The sequence below is a fragment of the Anolis carolinensis genome, chromosome 6 (genome assembly GCF_035594765.1).
Source record: "Anolis carolinensis isolate JA03-04 chromosome 6, rAnoCar3.1.pri, whole genome shotgun sequence".
NCBI classification, from domain to species: Eukaryota; Metazoa; Chordata; class Lepidosauria; order Squamata; family Dactyloidae; genus Anolis; species Anolis carolinensis.
This window is the reverse complement of record NC_085846.1, coordinates 109,983,754-110,003,629: the sequence shown is the minus strand read 5'-3', so window position 1 is coordinate 110,003,629 and position 19,876 is coordinate 109,983,754. Positions and strand designations below refer to the sequence as shown.

Sequence of the window (19,876 nt, the reverse complement as noted above, 5' to 3'; positions counted from 1 at the left end):
CACACCTTGGACTTTACACAGATATATATTCTTTCCTTTCCTTACTTAGTTTACCCATACCTCACAACCTCTGAGGATGCCTGCCATAGATGTGGGCAAAACGTCAGGAGAGAATACTTCTGGAACATGGCTACACAGCCCGAAAGACATACAACAACTCTGTGATCCCGGCCATGAAAGCCTTCGACAACACATACAAAAACTTTGTTTTGTGGGACATCTTGCAGTGCATTTTGCTATAGATTTTCAATGAATATCTCATAGAGTCTCAACCAATTCAATATAGTTTGAGGCAGCCACAAAAACAAAGTTTCTGGAGTGTAACAACTACTTTCAAAGTAAGTACTGTACAATTTAACCAGGAAATAATGCTTTTAAACCAGGAACAGATTTTTTTTTCAAATTTGTTACATAATGTAATAGCACAGGGAATATGACTGGAATTAGAAGCCTATGGAACACCACAGAATATAAAATTCTGGAGAACATTATTTACACTGACCAGATGGTTTAAGGATGGGATTAAGAGTCTTTCTATGCAAGATAATCTCATATATAAAAGCTGCGAAAGAAGTACAATGGCTGCAATGCATAGTGAAATAATATCCAGAAGATACAATGGGACTTTCCTGTATTGTGTTGAAGATTCAGTGTCGGGGTGAGGAATTTTTAGAGGGGGGTAGAAGCATTGGAGATGGGTGAGATGTGGGTCTCTTCTTGGGTAAAGAAAAAGAATAAGCAGGATTTGCTTACAGAAATATTAGTTTCTGAAAATCAAGTAAAAAGCCTGGGCTAAAACAGTTTCGAAGACTAGATCCAATGAATATGATGAAAACCACATAATCACTGGGCACTGAAGGCCTGGACTTTTGTAGTATTTTTAAACCAAGGAAATGCTTAAGGCGAATGAGGATACATTTGCTTAGGTGTACACTAATCTCACATAAGAGTGGACAGAGATGGGCAGATCTTTAACCCAGGTAAATAAGAGGATGGGATTCTGAGCCTAAATTCAGTCTGAACAAGTTATTCTGTGACATTGCACCTGTGGGATGTTGGGTATCTGAGAGGTGAGAAATGCCCTGGGAGTGTGCAGTTCTTTAACCTGGTGCATTCAGAGCTGTTGCCTGATTTAGGATCCATGTTCCATTTCTACTATGTGGAAATATTATAATGGATGGTTATTAGAACTATATCACTAGCTCCTTAGCTTGCATACTTAGGAGAACAACTTCTAAAACTCCCAAGGTAACAACACACAAACACACAGTTTTGTTAACAGCTATTTTATTTTGCAAAGGAGCACAGGTCATCTTCAGAACAATATAAAAATGTGTGAAAAGATGTGTACTCATCTTCCACCACTTCAAATAATTCCCATGTTCACCACCCACATCCCCCTTTCTTTCCAAAGGGCAGGGTTTTCATTATTTACGTTTTTTCAAATGCTATTTTGTACATATTGCTGTAATACTGGAATCTTCACAGACATTGCAATGTGAGACATCTCTTGGGCTGCATAGTGGGAGCTCAATTTGGCTTTCTGCTACAAAACGGAAATGTGTACATGTGTTATAATGGTATAATGTATTTGATAGATGGTTATCGCATGGCTAGGAGCCGCCAGTGGCACAGTGTGTTAAAGCACTGAGCTGCTGAACTTGCAGACTGAAAGGTCCGAATCTGGGGAGCGGAGTGAGCACCCGCTGTTAGCTCCAGCTTCTGCCAACCTAGCAGTTCGAAAACATGCAAATGTGAGTAGATCAATAGGTACCGCTCTGGTGGGAAGGTAACAGCACTCCATGCAGTCATGCCTGCCACACAACCTTGGAGGTGTCTACGGACAACGCTGGCTCTTCGGCTTAGAAATGGAGATGAGTCAGACACGACTGGACCTAACGTCAGGGTAAACCTTTACTTTTATCTACCTTATCTCATAGTAAAACATAATTGCATTTTGTGACATAAAATGTCTATTCAGGTGTGTGTGTATAGTGGAAATACAGATGTTACTTATTTTACGATTCTCTTATGTAGGGGACTGTGTGGCACATGTTGAGGCCATGTAGATATCACACGTGTTGGACTGTTGTGTCCTTGTGACTTTTCCTGTTCTGTCCTGCATTGTTTCACCTTAAAAATAATCTGGCAGGTTGATCTGTTGTGGTACATTCTGATTCCTCTTCTTCAGGTATAGACCTCCAACTGTTATGTTGCATGTGTGTGTGTAGTGACAGATGTGCCGACTGTATGGCTGCTGTGGCTTTTCCTCCTATCCTTCCACACTCAAGTTCTGACATATATTTGGGTTTGGTTACACTTGACATCAAACACTGTACTTCATGACAAGTGTAATCCTCTCTTTTTTCCATCTTTCTTAAAGGGCTATTTCTCCAATTCTTTGTATTACTGCTCTCTTTGTCCTAATATATATTGTATTTAAGGTCTTTTATGGTATGTATTTTATGGAACCCCAAGCAGCGCAGCGGATTAAAACCCTGAGCTACTGAACTTGCTGACTGAAAGGTTGGCAGTTCGAATCTGGGGAGCGAGGTGAGCTTCCGCTGTTAGGCCCAGCTTCTGCCAACCTAGCAGTTTGAAAATATGCAAATGTGAGTAGATCAATAGATACTGCTTTGGCGGGAAGGTAACGGCACTCCATGCAGTCATGCCGGCCACATTACCTTGGAGGTGTCTATGGACAATGCCAACTCTTTGGCTTAGAAATGGAAATGAGCACCACCCCCCAGAGTCGGATACGATTAGACTTAATGTCAGGAGAAAACCTTTACCTTAACTATGGCATGTATGGCATGTTCCATAGTCAGTTTGTTTCTATTCTGGATGTGGGCATTATGCATATATGTATATCTTGTCACTCTTCCTCCAAGGTGTCTTCCAGGCATATTGATAATAACCACTGCTGTGTATTTGGGGTTTTTACATCATGGCCATATTAGCTTTAGCTTGTGTATTGCTTTCATCCTGTATCATTGGAGGGAGAATTCAGAATTATGCCACAAAATATGGTGGTGAAAGGGGTAAGAATTCGGGGGGATCAAGCCCTATGGAGCAGGGAAAGGGTGTCTGTTCCTCAACAAGTGTCTGTATGGGCTTAGGCAGTCTGACATAAAAGAAATTCCTCAGTCTGGATTTCACAAGCAGCTTGAAGTGCTATGGACCGTGTTAAGGAGAAACTGCAGTTTTGAGTCAAAGCAAAATGAGTGATAAGAAATGCCTATTTTTTGAGTTTCTTCAGGAATCTAACGGAGGGGAAAATAAAACCTTTGTAATTTAGGATAACAATGCATCTCGCGAAGCGGGTCCTAATACATGAATGATTATGTCCTAATGAATCTGTTGCTCTTTAAGGTGCAACAAGGGTTTATTGTGTTTTCTTCCTTCTGCAATAGACTAACACACCCACTCTTCTTTGTGAAGCAGTGTGTGAGATTGTGTGGTTGCAGTGACACTGGATTGGGGGAAGCAGTGTCACAGGAGGCTGGTCTAAATGGCCTTGTGAGTCCCTTCTCAGTCCCGTCATGTTGAGAAACCAGTTGCTTAGCTTCAAATATTTTCTTTCTCTCTCCAAAGCCGACTCGGATTGCTACACTAGGTGTAGCAATTGCCTTTTGTTTCCTTCCCTTGGTAATGCACCATCTGTAAGAGGGAACTCAATTGACATTTTTAATGGAGATCTCCCCCTCTTCCACCCTTCTGCTCCTTCCATCCTTTAAGGGGGTGCACCCATAGCAGAGGAAGGGCAGGAATTGCCTCCCACCCACACCCACCCCTTCCCAGCAGTTTCTCCATGCAGCCTGATTTTTCAGCACATCATTTGGAGAGGAAATACTAGAGCCTTTCTGTTCTCTCAGCCCCCCACCCTCCATTCCCTCCTCCCTTCCCTCCTCCCTCCCTCCTTGTAGCATTGATTTGTTGTCTTATTTAAATACAGAGTTCAGTATTCAGGTATGTAAGTGCAACATAAATAAAATGGCATACCCAGCAGAGCCAGAGGGGCTATCTCTTCCTGGGAGCCAGAATAATTTACGACAGGCTAAGGCAACAGCATAAATATTGCGAGGGGTTTATCGCAACCCAAAGACTATAAGCCGCATTTTGGAGCTGGTGGGCTTGAGGAAGGAGAAGGGGGAGAGATGGAGGGGTGGGCTGTGAAATGATGTGGCTGGCTAGGTGTCTCGGGAGAACTGGCAGAGCTGAAGTTGGGGGACGAAGCAAGCAGTTGTGTGCTGCTTGGAAGTGGTGGAGTACATCCCTGTGCCCAACCATTCACAAAATATCCTGGTGGGCTGACTCTGGCTGCTGGGAAGGAATAGCCGAGGGGCTCCTTGATCTGGGGGATCTAAAGCCCCCTCCCAGAGGAAGCAGGGCGAGAGCCTATAGAAACATATACAAAGCAATGTTGGATTCCTGAGGCATGATTTCCTAATGAAAAGGAGCAGAAGGCACCCTGAGTGTGGGAAGAAAGGCTTCGGGAAGCGCTTGGTGTGGGTGAAAAAGAGAAAAAGCATGGCTTTCAACTGAGCTGGAGAATCAAAGCGGTCTCCTGCCACTTAGCCACGATGTCTATGATGATCTCAGCCCAAAAAGTGGCCACCACTGCCACCACCTTTCCTTCAGCAGCCTCTGCCGTCAGTAAACTGGTAGGTGTGCATGCATCCATCCATGTTTATTACAGAAATGTTCCTGTTTTGCCATATGAAACAGATGTGGCATGGATCCTGTCATTGATCTTACGGTAGCTTTCTAAGAATGTGCACCTCAGATGGGTGTTTCCTTTGGTCATTGTGAAAGAGTAGTAGTGTGCAAAACTTTTGCATGTGTATGTGTGTAAGAAGAGTGAATGGGGATGAGAAGCAGCAGCTGTTTGGGAAGCGTGTGCCTGTGCAAACACGTGTGTGAGTGTGTAAGGTTGGGGAAGACCTTTGCTACAGAGCCAGGGTGTATTCAGAATTCAATTGTGCCTTCAAGCACATGCTGTGAGGAGAAGGAAGGTGGGGGAGAGAGCGAGAGCCAGGCGCTCTCCAGAGCATCAGGGAATGAGAGGATGAATTAATTTGGGGGCTGCAGTTGTTCTGTTTCAGCTCAGCAGCGAATTACTATGGAAATTCAGCCTTCCGCTTTCCATTCCCTCCCTCCCCCCATCTTCTCCCCGCTTTCTTCTTCCCATGGCTTTAAAAGGAAGAGTCAGCTGAAAGTTAGTGCATGATGTATAGAGGTGTGCTGGGCAAATGGAGGGGGAATGAGTGGGGAGAGATGAATTACTCGATTCATTTAAACTAACAACAGCAACAGCCTTTCTTTTCTTTTCTTTTGGTCGTAAAGCTCTGGATCAGCATTTTACGCTGAAGCTCTGTAAAGCTGGGGGGAGAGGCTGGAAGATATTGCATTTTTCAAACCTACATTCACATACACACATTCAGAAGTATCTTGTCTTTCAATGCATTCATGCATACCATTGATTTGGGAATATGCTTTTTAATTACACTATGGGAGTATTTTTTCAAAAATGTAACATCTTGCAAGATGTTATCAGAAATTTAGCTGCTAGGGTTCTAGAGTCAGTTCTATTTTCTTTCTTTCTCCCACCTGATTAATCATCAAGCTGTTGTACCTGAGCGAGGCTCTGCCCCCAGACTCCAATTTGGAGGCAGACAGGCTTCTAGGAAAAGCCTGGAAATGAATTCAGGGCTATCTAGAGCCACATAGCAAGAGGGTCAGTGTGCCCAAGGACTAGCCAATCCATCAACAGGCAGTGAGTAGCCCTTTGGCCAAATCCTAAATCACTCCACCAAACGCCACCCCTTGCTCTTGTTGACTGGCACCTCCAACTAATTAATATCGATTGCATTTTTGGATTGGAGCATTGCCTCTGTCTTGAAGCTGGAAAGTCACCCACACTTTTATGTCCTGTTTCCCCCCAATGCACATTTATGCACATCATTTCGACTCCCCCGTAACACACTAAACTAGAGTCTAGGACAAAGGGACTTCCCAGACCTGGGATTGCTGCAGGGATATAAGAATCTTTATCCTACCTGCTTCTTGTGTGAAATGAACCTCCATGGGCAGTTAAATAATGATAAAAAAGGACTTTCCCTAGCAAAATGGTTCACAGCCAGTAATTCGGAATTACACTGTGGTAGGGATGTGGATGATTTGACAAAAATCACTGCCAGCGTGTTTGCTCCTCTGCAGTGCAGCCTGAAACTTGGTATTTTTTCTCCTGTTACTCCAGAAATATTTTTTGTCATTGCCAAGTTTACTGTATGGCTCTTGCAACTAATAAAATTTTATGACTGGAGTGTGTGTCTCCACACACACTGCTTGTCTCTGAGACTTTCTTAATCCCCAAAGTTGCATTTGTCACTTGTGACACTAATGATTTGGCTCCACACACAATAAAATAGTTCAATAGAGATTTTGGGTGAAAATGCATAGCTAGTGTGTATGGTTGAATATCAGGAGGAAGAGACCCAAAGAAAATGACATTCTCATGGTCATAACATGGTATAATCCTCACATAATTCTATAACTTCAGAGTGTGCATAAGGAAATTTTATTTGGCATGGTTGGAAAGATTACAGATTGAAGAAAAAGATAATCTGGTGCTCAGTTGTAAATTTTAAAGTAATTTGGATTTGTTTCAAAGCTAGCCAGCAAAAGTTACTAATAACTAGTTACTTGTAACTAATTCCTTTTCAAGTAACTATTGTGATGTGGTGTAATGAGGGATAACTCCCTTTCAAATGGAGTGTAACTCCTTTCATTTGTAACTGCAACTTATAATTACTTTTATAATTACCATGATGTGACTAAGTAGTGGAAAAGGACTATCACATGGTTCAGGTTCTGACTGGTACTCTGCTTTGTTCTACAGAATAAATAGTATTATCATTTCAAAATAGTAACTAAAAGTAACTTGTGAATTACTCTTGAGATACAGAAAAGTAAACCATTGCTTTTTTAAATAACTTGTAAGTATGATAACTACTTGAGTCAGGATCGGAAATATAACTGTACCTACCGTCTTTCAAAAATAGTTTTTCTATTTTTTTTCTTTAAGAAGCAGATTATATTTTAATTTTTGTCTGATTCTTGAGCTAAAATGCTTTTAAAGGCATCACCGCCTTTGAAAAATGAATGGAATTCCTAGCAATACCACTTATGGACAGCAGCTGTCCATATCTGGTGGTAATGGGATCTTTGTATCCTGAATTCAACATGAACATCTTTAGATCAGCTTCTGTGTATGTGCCTGACTTATGGCAAAACCCTGAATTTCATAGGATTTCCTTAGGCAAGCAATACATAGAAGTGAATTTTTCCAAGTTCCTTCCTCTGAAATAAAGGCTATTGAAGCAGGGATTTCTTATTGGCATCCCATTCAAGTACAAACGAGGGCTGCCCCAGCATAACATCCAAGATCAGACAGCATCTGGACCCTTTAGGGCAGCTTGCACACAAATAATCACAAAAACAATGACATTATTTTCCAGAACTAAATGTCAACAAAGACTGTTGGTTAAAAGCAGCAGATATGGAAGAAGGAACTGATAATTTAGAGATCTAATTAATAGGGAATCTTAAATAAGATATAGACTTGTATGTTATGTGAGCGAGAAAGAGAGGAGATGGTATCAGGCAAAAGAGAGGCACTATTTTCAGATGGTTGGGTGATATATAGATTCATAGTCTCAGGTGATGAGCTGGTTCATAAAGTGTGACTGCAGTTCTTCTTTTTGCCACAGACATCAACGTGACCCATCATTTCTAAGGTAAAAACAGTAAATTGGGTGTAATGGGAATAGGAAGGCATAGTAACCTGGAGACAAACACCAGTTGTCTTTTGGAATTTTTGGATTTTGAAATACTTGTATTTGTATATACAGTATGTACATCATGAACTATTTTGGAGATGGAATCCAAGTCTAAATATGAAATTCATTTGTATTTTATATACAGTATGATCCCTATATACCTGGGGAATACATTAGACTTTTCACGGATACATAAAACTATGAATAATAGCAAACCCTATTATTTGTAGTGGGTCAAACAATTGCGGTACTAAGAGTGTCTCTATACTGTAGAATTATTGAGGTTTGATACCACTTTAAAAAAAATACTAGGAGTTCATTGGAGTTGTAGTTTTCCAAGGTCTTTAGCCATGATTCCCTAGCATTGAGCCATGATAATTAAAGTGGAATTAAACTGCATTAATTATACAGTGTAGATAGATGCACCTTGGGAAGAAGGTGTAGAGGCACTGTGTAAATAAGTGAAAACTATGTAAATCTGTTTTGTAGAGATGTCATCCTCTACATCTTACATACATAGCCTGAAGGTAAATTTATACACCATTTCAATAATTTTGATCGTTCAGGAAAACTTGTGTGCATTGAACCATCATAAAGCAAAGGTGTCACCATCTCAGGCACCCATGGGGACAATTTTGGATTTGGGGGTGTTTTGGATTTCAGAATTCTTCACAATCTGTCACAACTGATAGGGGAAATTAGCTCATCTGAAATGTGGCATTGGAAAAGAGTTATGTGGATACCACCCAAAATATAAATAGATGTATTTGGGAGAAAATTCAGCTTTGAAGCCAAAATGACTAAACTGAAAGCTATTGTGCTTGGACATAGAAGACGTGACTCACTGGAAAACATGATAATGCTGGGAAACACGGAGGGCAGTAGGAAAACAGGAAGACTATATTGCAACAGAATTGACTCACGACAGAAAGACACAATCCTGAATCTGCAAGACCTAAGCAGGGTATTCATTGTAGGATCTGCTGGAGGTCTCTCATTCATAGAGTTGCCATAAACTGATGCTAACTTGAGGGATGGTGGAAGAAGAGATGATTGTAGGAGTCAGGACCTATAATGTACTCTGTCAAAAAGGTAGAGAATGTCACCAAATATATTTACAATCTTTTTTCTGATAACTTAGGGCATTTTGCAAGAAACGTGGCTTCAAGTCCTTTTTGGGAGTAGAAGGCCATCACATTAGAAATCTGGTGAAGCCAACAGGCATGGATTTAGACAACAAGAATTCAACATACAATATCAGGATTTGACAATATGCACAAATCTTGTTACCACTTACAAGCTTATGAGACTTTACAAGATATTGCACACATGTTCTTTTCAAACTTAACAGCTAAATGTTTTTAAAGGATAATATTCTTAGGATCAGCCATTATTCATCCATTACAGGATGAAGGAGCTGTGGTGACGCAGTGGATTAAACCCTTGTGCTGGCTGAATTGCTGACCTTAAGGTTGCCGGTTCGAATCCGTGAGATGGGGTGAGCTCCCGTCTGTCAGCTCTAGCTTTCAGGGACATGAGAGAAGCCTCCACCTAACACATCTGGGTGTCCATCTGAGATACTCTGATGCTCTGGTGTGTTTAATCAACAACCTTTGTTCCCTCTTACTAACAAATGCTTGTGATGAGTTATTTTTCTCGCATAAAGTGTCATGAGGGCCAACAATCCAGAGAAAATGCAGTTAAAAACACAGATTATGAATAGCTAAAAAAAATAAATTACAAATATCTGCTGAAATACAATACAAAAGAGGAAATGAAGAGAAGTAAAACATTTGCTTATTTGCTGAAGCTTGTACAAGTGGATGCATTTTTAACAAAAAGTGCCAGGGATAACAAGACTTGTAACAAGGGAACTTTTCAGCAACTTTGGTGCCCTCATTGGACACCCCAACCATATATAGTAGCCCCCAAGGTTATACTGCTGTAAGCACCACAGCAAAAACATCCCCAATTTTGCTTTGTCTCTAAACATGTAGCCAAACATTGGAGGCAATTTTGTTCGATGCAGAAAGGCAGAGGTGATCTTTGTTTCCAATCCCCATTGAGATAACATTTGGTGTGAAGACCATGGAGATGTAAACTCAGATTCCTTATGTTAAGCGTTAAAGATCTCCTGATAATCTTTGGCCAGGCCCTCGAAAAGGATAGCTATGGTGGGTGGCTATCCTTTTTGAGTGACCGGCTTGCCAAAGATTACGCAGCTTTGATTTGGAAGCAAGGATGACAATCTCTTATCTGTGTTCAGCTTTGTCTTTATGATGGAATAAGAGAGGCAATGGTTGTTGTTATGGAGTGTATACCACGCACTTCAGACAGCAACCATAACAGCTCACTTTCTCTCCTGAAATACCTTGTATTATATGGATTTATTATTATCAGTGGTTTCCAAGGAGTCTGCACACAAACCATTTAGTGGCAAACTAAACGAACTTTAAATAGAACATGTCTTGGTTGTTTTGCAGCGAGTAGTTTGCTTACTGCAGAGTTCCTGGTTGCCTGGTGTTGGCATAACCTAATGGAGATCTGTCTCAGCAAGTGGTAGATATTTGAAGCCCATTTTGTCTCCATCTGAAGGTTCCCTTCTTTTTTGACACTGAATTTGAAACTAGTGTTGAGGGTTATTTCAATGTTTTGGGTGTTACCTCCTTGAATTGTAGGATAAATTGAGCTATTTTCAAAATTGGCTGTGTCTTGTCTTTCATAGTTCCACAGTGAAGTCCTTGCATGGGTTTGCACATACATGTATTTCTATTAATCTTATTTTGTTCGTTTATGCAACACTTATCTTAGTTTAGCTGTTGTGCTCATATTAAAAGGTTTCTTCCAGGTTTTTCTTTTCTTTTCTGTGTACAAGGACGGTTCTATGGTGATCCAGCATAATTGGAGCTTCAGAAAGTCACGTTTTGGGGATGGCAGTGCCAGAATCCCACACCACTCTGGGAGTCTAAGTCCAAAAAGTAACTTTCTCAAGGTCAGAGCATGTTATAGGTAGAAGGAGCTTTTTTGTGGAGGTGAGCATTTTTAACTAGAATTTTTGGATGAGTTCTCAGCTTTATGGATGCGTGGGTTTTGTCATCCTTCATTTAGCTTTTCCATTTTGTTTCTCATAGTAGACAAAGCAAGTTCCCAAGTGCTTGTCTGTGTCTTTTGCTAGGTTGGCAACATTTTCCCAAAGCATAAAATTGGAGATATAACCATGGCTTACATTCTTTCTCTCTGTAGAATGAAAACAAAATAGGGCTCAAACTACGCATGTGTAACCTCTTTCTACTTTCTGAAAAGTTTTATATGACAGGCACAAGGTTTGAATTCACTTCTTGGCATTGCCCTGCCCAGCAGAAGTGAGGTGCAAGCGGGAACAAATTTGGCTGCCATGGTTTCATTGGCTAAAGATTTTTAGCAGATGGTTCCTGTCAATCTGACTAAAAAGAAAGAAAATTTGGATAGCAAAAGGTGCTCATGAATCATTTTTTTAAAAGGTGAAGGAAAACAGCCATACACTTCTACATAAAATATTAATTATATCTTTTGAAGACAAACCTGCCAAGGTTTTCTGAATCTTGGCAAATCTAGTACAACGCATACACACTTTCTGCTTCCCAATATCCAGTTGAGTTCAAGGATCATGCCAGGTTGCAAAAGTTGAAATGTAATTAAACGATCAATAAAATGAAAAGCATTTAAAACAGTGACATCTGAAAAGAACAACAAATGTAAACAGAGGAAGATATGAATTGTATCGTATCAGTATATTGATTTGTGCTGGAAACAGACTATTAGCCATGGAAGCTATTGCAACAAGGGAGTTGTGTCCTTACTTTAACCAGCCCCAATTAACAATCTGGTTTTAGCTCTTTGGACCAGTTTACGTTTGCAACCACTCTTCCAAGACATCCCCATGTGCATACATTTTGGTAATACAGACAATATACTGTGTTACACAGATGAGATTGTTTGTACTTGCTCTCTCTAAATGTCCCTTTTGCCTCAGTGGATCTTGAGTCATGTCAAGTAACTGGCTTCAGTTCATGTTCAGAATTCATGATGCCAATACCTAAACAACAACAATATGTCTCTGAAAACCAAAGTGTTTTTGATTTAAACCAAACAATTTATATGGTGTATCTTTGGATGTTCAAGATGCATTGCATATGTTTATCTCTGCCAGCCAATAAGGATATTCAGTATATTACTAGTGCAAGTAATATTGCCAAATTCATAGGAGAGGTAATATCAGAACTGGAAGTTGTCTGATTTAAAGCACACAATCCTAGTTTCTGTCTTCTGTGTGTGTTCACACACACACACACACACACACACACACACACACACACTTTACATCTGAGATAAAAGATGTGGCTCTTTCTTTCTTTCTTTGCTAAATTAGGATGTAAGTGGAGAATAAAGATTAAACATGAATGGATCTATGCAAACATAATTATAGTTATCTACGTATTTTCTAAAATCCTTAAAAATACATTTTTTGAAGAGAAGACCTATTTTCTATCTACACTCTAACCCATCTGATTTCCTGAGGAGTTCTTAATGTGATGTTTGTGCAGTGGAAATTGAATCAAAATCATAGAAGTCAGCATTTTTGAATTGTATTAAGGCTTTTGATGGAAGCATTTGAAATATATGGGTTCTGCGCCTTGTTTCTGCAATGCTGTGCATATTGAGACAGACATCTGTACAGGAGAAGCACCAACACTGACAAGTAGTTATTTAGTAAGAAATTATATGAAAAAATGGTGTAAGCATGTGCTGAGGAATCTTTCTTATCTTTCCAGCCATTTTTGAACCAGGTGGAACAAAGGCGTGACATTACTACTGATAAAGCAACAGACAAAATGTAAAGTAAATAAAAAATAAAAATAAAAATAAAAATACATAATAATAATAATAATAATAATAATAATAATTCCAGTTCTTTTTCACCTATTGGCCAGATCAATGTAATATAGTTTTTTCTGGTTTCATGCAGTAAAAATATTTTTATGTAAAGCCCAAGGGCTGGCAATGTATACTCATATATATATTAAATTCAGACCAGATGGAGCTCCTTCTTGGTGTTGGGGGTATGTCAGCTATTTCTGGATGGAGTTACACTAACCCTGAGACACTATGTTTGCAGTTTAAGGATGCTTCTGTATCCCAAGTGATATGGATACTATGGAGTGCTTATTAACGCCTTAAGCTGAAATGTCAGGTGCACTTCTTCCAAGAGCTGAAGGACCTAAAGATGGATGTGCACATACTAGTAACTTCAAGTCTTAGAACAGTTTGAATCAACAGGTATAATTTTCAAAGGCTAAAATCAAATGAAACTACTTAACTCTGGAAACAAAACATTGTAAATAGTATAAATAAATTGAGAAAAAGCAAAGATTGCAAGGACTTCAACAAATGATAATATATACTTTATTTATATTCCGCCCTTCTCCCTTAGGAGACTCAGAGCAGAGTTTGACTGGGAATTGTAATTCCCAATTGGACCTCTGAAAGGAGAGCATCCCATAATGGAGTGCCACAGAAGACAAGACCCTCTCCCACATATTCCTACAGTATATTGCCCCCACTGTGTCCCTCCAAGAAACTCTAATTTTTGGGTGGGTTTATACAGGGAGAAGCATTTCTTCAAGTATCAAGGTCCCAGAGTGTTTAAAGCTTTACATTTTACCACCGGTTCCTTAAATTTAGACCAGATGTGTATTGGAAATGGTGCAATTCCTTAAAAACTAGTCTTATATCATTTCTGTTGTATTTTGCACTACTATCATCTCCTATGGTAGAAACTGGCGATAGTAGTAGCAGCTCCCTGCCATTCTTTTCAATCTTTTCTGACTCCACCGCTGATCTTTCTCTTGAAGTAGTGAGCTGTGTGTTTCATGTATTTTACTCTGAGGCCTATAAAGTTCTTGTGGGTCTACTGTGTGTCAGATGACTCATAGAATCCTAGAGTTGGAAGAGACCTCATGGGCCATCCAGTCCAACCCCATTCTGCCAAGAAGCAGGAAGATCACATTCAAAGCACCCCCATCAGATGGCCATCCAGCCTCTGTTTAAAAGCCTCCAAATAAGGAGCCACATTCCAGGGCAGAGAGAGGGTTCCACTGCTGAACAGCGCTTGCTCACAGTTAGGAAGTTCTTCCTCATGTTCAGGCGGAATCTCCTTTCCTGTAGTTTGAAGCCATTGTTCCACATCCTAGTCTCCAGGGAGCAAAAAACAAGCTTGCTCCCTCCTCCCTATGACTTCCCCTCACATCTTGATCCATGGCCCTCATCATGTCTCCTCTCAGCCTTCTCTTCTGCAGGTCAGACATGCCCAGCTCTTTAAGCTGCTCCTCATAAGGCTTGTTCTCCAGACCCTTGATCATTTTGGTTGCCCTCTGGACGTTTTCCAACTTGTCAACATCTCCCTTCAATTGCATTGCCCAGAATTGGACACAATATTCCAGGTGTGGTCTGACCAAGACAGAATAGAGAGGTAGCATGACTTCCCTGGATCTGTACACTAGACTCCTATTTATGCAGGCCAAAATCCCATTGACTTTTTTTGCTGCTTCATCTCATTGTTGGCTCCTGTTTAACTTGTTGTCCACAAGGACTCCAAGATCTTTTTCACATGTACTGCTGTCAAGCCTTGATACAGTCTTGTTGCCAGTGCTGAAGTTAGATTTTATGGTCCTATTGACATTGGGATGTAGTGGGCAGCATTTCATCCTTTGTCTCAATCAACAAAATATTTTAGCCAATCTTGATTCTCAACATTCTTTCCACTGCAGTAGTAATGTTTTTGGGTTGTAACATTTTTCAGCCTAGTGCCAAGGGATTATGGGAGCTTCAGTACAGACCAGGAAGGCCAGAGTTATCCACCCTTGTTTTATGAACATAAATAATTTGTTGGAAAGTCATTCAGCTATAGTTTTATCAAATGTGAGTATTCTTCTCCCAACCAGAAGATGCTTCAAGCTGTAATCCTAAGTATCTCTTTACACAACCAAGAATTGCATTTTAGGTGCATTTCCCAACTGCTCTTCTTATTTTATGTTTGTTCTTCTATATTCCCTCTATTTAAAAGGTATTATTTTTAATATGTACACATAGCATTTTAACCAGGATACCTTTACAATTCATATTACATTCAGGCTTCATGTTGCCTCGTTCTTTCCAAATGGTTCCCTCCTTTTCATTTTTTACTCAGTGGCCACTAGTTTGTTCGGAGCAACAGGGAATCATGATGAGATATCCACAGACTTATTGATTATGTGGCATGAAGAATGAGTTCAGAGTGAACTGAACCAAGGGCACCGGAACATGAATACGTATCAGGGAGTGTCGGAGCAGATGCCTGTTGAGGTCACAAATGCACGGCACTGGCAATGAGACATCCTCACACACTGAGTGAGAAGCTCAATAAAAAGAATCCAGTAATGACTTCCACACATGGCCAATTTTTGAGCAGCTTGAAAATTGTCACAGGTCTTGCAAATGTACTGTAGACTCTTGAGTTTGGTAATGGAGACAACAATATGGAAGTTCTGCTCAAGATACAAGTTGTGCAGGGACATTGTGTCCAAGACTAAGTGCCTGATATTCTGGAACTAAGCCCCATCTATGTTGTCATATAATGTAGCTTGAAACTGCATTATATAATCACTGCAGACCAATATATAATGCAGTTCATTGCACTTAACCTGCATTATATGTGTCTACTGACCATTTGATTCAAACTGCATTATATGGCAGTGCAGATGGAAACTGAGCCTTTACTAAATATTGATTCTTCCACTTTGGATGCAGAATAGACTCCTGGCAGAGGGAGTAGGTTTTGTTCTATCCCATGCCCACTATTTCTGTGCACAAATGTAACCTTTGTATTGATTTCTTCATTCCACGCAGAACCTTCTTTTGCTGCAATTTGTTGTGGCCTCTTCTTCACGTTAGCTTTCCTGCAGTGGATAGTTTCCTGGTTAATATTTCAGTGACCATTAAAACTTCAAAGAGCATATAACAACAAAAATTCCAAGTTGGGATGACGGCAAAGCACAAGGAAGTAGTTTAATGACTACCTTTTATATTTTGGGAATAGTATACAAGCAAAAGGGGTCTTTTGTGAAAAGAAATCTGGCCATGAAAGCAGCAGCATGGGTTATCATTTACTAAAAAAGAAAAGAAGGGGCCTTCAATGTGTGCACAGCATGTTATGGCTCTGAAGTGCGTTGTGAGTGAGATACAGTATGGATATGGTGATGGTAAACAGCTAGAAGGAACTTCTTTCTTTTTTTACTACCAACCTGCAGAATTCCTGAGTCAATATTGGCAATGGCAGCACAATGGACAATTAGGAAAAGACTCCTAGAGAGGACAAGCCTCTAGCAACAGACCACCTTTATGGCTGTAGTAACTTCCCAAATACAGAGCACAAAACATCAGTAAATCATTAGCAGTGATGCCTTTTGGCTTCCATATCATTGAACTGTTGAATCCAGTGAAGGTTTCAGTTCAAAGCTATCCAAGGTGCTTCAACCTCTTTTAGAGAGATAGTTCAGCACCTTGGATAGCTCTTTTAAAGCTACCTTAAACCTGTATTTACTGTCTTTCTGACATGGGATCTACCACCCATAGCATGCAGAAGTAGGAGGTACAGTAATAGTTTCTCTATTCACCCTAAATAATCCCATCCCATCCTATCCTATCTCGTCCTTTCCTTGTAAAGCAACATACAGTCAATCCCGCCATAAACATGGAGCAGTTATTGTCCCCAAATACAACATCAACCCTTTTTTGTAACTACTTTGACACACAAAAGTTGCTTTCATCCAAGGGAAACACTAGTAGAAAACTTTTACCTGAAACTAGCTGTTGAGTTCATGACTACTGAGCCTTTGAGACATATACATATTCTTTGAGATTTACTGCTGTATTAACTCTTGTTTTATTGTCTTATTGTGTTTTATTATTTTTTTGTATATTGTTCAATGTATTTATGCTGTTGTTTTTGTAAATTGTGCTAGTTGGGCCTTGCCCCATGTGAGCTGCCCCGAGTCCCCGTGGGGAGATGGTGGCGGGGTATAAATAAAGTTTTATTATTATATTATTAGAAAACTGTGTGTGATATATACGTAATTAAGACGTTCCTGGCAACGTCTCATTTTAGGAGTCATAATTGTTAGTTGGCTTGGGGGCTGCTTGTATCTGAGTTTTTAATATGTGTCACTGAAAGCCTTTTTAAAAATTGGGCATTGATTTTTAGCAAACATTTCATTCAGTGGCTGTCATTAACTGTTTGCTAAGCAATAATTTCAAAAAGGGCACATCATGGTGCAATGATTTTTTTTTTAACAAAAAAGGATGTTATATCCCACGGAACGCCCTTCTTTCATACAATTTTCTAATGCTGAACTTTCAAAAATAAAATGTTTAGTTATACAAAATGAATGCATAAAAAGATCACAGTTATTTGGCATTTAGAAAACCCATTATATTTGCAACAGAACAGCTCCTGATATTTTTGAGTGCTTACCCCCACTTCCTCCAATGATTATTTGATTGTTCCAAGCAAAATAACACAACACACATTATAAATGATTACACAGACACACCAATTATTATTAGACACAGTAGAAGACCTTTCCGTTGACCCCAGACATTCTTATATTGAAGTTTTAGAATGTGTAAACTATCTTAGCGCAATGATAGAGTATACAAATGAGAGGTTATTAACGTGCTTTAAGAGAAATAATGTTGAGATTTTGAATCATTGCTCATTTTTGTAAAAAGAAACAATTGAAAGCATCCTTTGTGATTTGTATGGTTACATTTTTAGAATAAAAATCATTTATGCAAAACAAGGTTCAAACATAAGTCACTGTACTAGAAGTAAGGGTTATGGTGAGCATAGTTTCACTGAAATTAAATCATTTTTGTATTGTTATGCTTACTATAATTCCAATCTCGTAATTTTCTCATTTAATTTCAACCAATTTAAGAGTGACTAAGGAATGACAGATTATCTATGTACATAATTTAATTAATGTATTTATTCATGTATGTAATTTTACACCCAAAAGGCTCTGATTCTTCTGCACTTGTTAATAAAAATAATGCTTCGAACTGCAACTTACCTGTGATTCTCCACAGGATTGAGGAAATTGAGAAGCAGTTTCAATCCTGTGCCTCCTTCATTTAAGTGATAAAACTGACCTTTCCAGACATGCTGAACAGATCCAGTGAAGTCTGTCACTTTTCTCAGTGGAGTGGTTAATATTTTCTTGCTAAAAGTGGCTTGTCAGATTTACAATTTTTTAAAAAAAAAACCTGATGTGCAGGAATGAGTCTAAATCCTACAGTGTGCTTGAACTTCCTATAGCTGGTAGTTGGTGCAAAAAGCATCACACACATTTGTAAGCATCGGGAAAAAAGCAGCATAGATGCAATAAAAGGTGTTCCTAAATTCCACTGATATAAGTGATGTTCCATAGACATTCCGATAATAACCTTCTCACGGGATAGGAATATTTCACAGTTCCATGGAACTAGGGAGATGACTTTCACACTTTGGCAGGCAATTGCACTTTCATGATATTATGTAAGGATCATACCTTGATTATACTTGAACTAAGTTCTATTTATATAAGTACCTTTATTGCGGAGTTTGTACTTCCTTCAAAGTTGTGCCAGGGTCATATCCTGTTTATACCTGCACAATTAGAGTTCTGTTGATGTAAAGTAATGGACTTAAATACAACAAATGTGAACTTTCCACAATTGATGTGTGGTGCACAAAGCGTTGTATCCGTACATTCTGCAAGTAGACCCCCTAGAGAATTTGCACATTGACTTGCTTGGAACAAAGCACCAACCTCCGGTGATTTGTTTCAACTAGTTAAACACTGACACAATGAAACACCTGGACAGCATAATCTATGTACCCACAGCAAAGCTATGCTGACATAACTATACACTGTGAAACCTTTTTATTGGGTGTTGGCCTATGCAACATCCTTTGTATTCGTTTAATTTCTTTATCTTGCATTGGCCAAGTTTGTTTTGTGGACTTCCAGGTTCTGGGAGCAAAGAATGTAGAGTAACTTGAATATGTTCTAGAGCAGTGGTTCTCAACCTGGGGGTCACCAGGTGCTTTGGCCTACATCTCCCAGAAATCCTAGCCAGTTTACCAGCTGTTCGAATTTTTGGGAGTTGAAGGCCACAACATCTGGGGACCCACAGGTTGAGAACCATTGCTCTAGGGAGTATTCATCCCAGTGTCTGAATATATAGTCTCATTCTTATGGTGATAAAATGGGCCTATCTTGACAGATTATAGAGATCTATTTGTGGCAGCTGAGTTGGGGTTTTTGCCATTGTAGTAGAAATTGTAGTAGTAGTAGTAGTAGTAGTAATGAGAATACATTTTATTTGATACCCTCCTCTCTTCACAGTTCAGTGTGGGGTACAATATGGTTAAACATACAGATAAAATATAAGCGTATTAAAATGCATATATTAAAATACAAGAAAACAAAGATTGACACAATACTAATAAAATCTAAGGTTAAAATTCACAGTTTAAGAAGACTGGGTTGGTCTACTATAATTTCTGCACATTTGTTTATTTATTTATGGATGGATAGATGGATAGATAGATAGATAGATAGATAGATAGATAGATAGATAGATAGATAGATAGATATCCCCTTGATATCCAATGCCAGCAGTTGTATTATTTGATGGGGGAAAAATCAGATAAGCACAAACATTATTCAACTCTGCTTCTTCTTGCATATGCTCACATTTGATAAGAAACCTACGGTATCCTCTTAAACAGAGAAGTGTGGAGAATCCCCAGGTTATCTTTTCTCTAAGACAGATTCCCAGTCGGCTCTGATGTTGGTCAGCTTAATTGGCTTTCTTTAAAAAAAGAATTTGACTCAGTTGGTGACTTGGTGGAGGAAGGGCATTTCTGCTAGTACTTTTATTTGCTATGACACCTAGGAGTTGAGCCTCATAGT

The 19,876-nt window shown here is 39.4% G+C and overlaps 1 protein-coding gene across 3 annotated transcripts in view; it reads left to right on the top strand.

Moving 5' to 3' along the window:
• The window catches only part of dpp6 (dipeptidyl peptidase like 6), a 557,184-nt gene that overhangs the window by 124,370 nt on the left and 412,938 nt on the right, over nucleotides 1-19,876 (top strand). The window contains exon 1 of one of the 3 annotated variants that reach the window (XM_062984636.1): nucleotides 3,932-4,664. The exons of the other annotated variants lie outside the window; for them this stretch is intronic. Within the exon in view, the coding sequence (XP_062840706.1) occupies nucleotides 4,584-4,664 (81 nt within the window). The 5' untranslated portion in view covers nucleotides 3,932-4,583. Of the gene's footprint in view, nucleotides 1-3,931; nucleotides 4,665-19,876 lie in introns of those variants that run through there. 3 annotated transcript variants of the gene reach the window in all.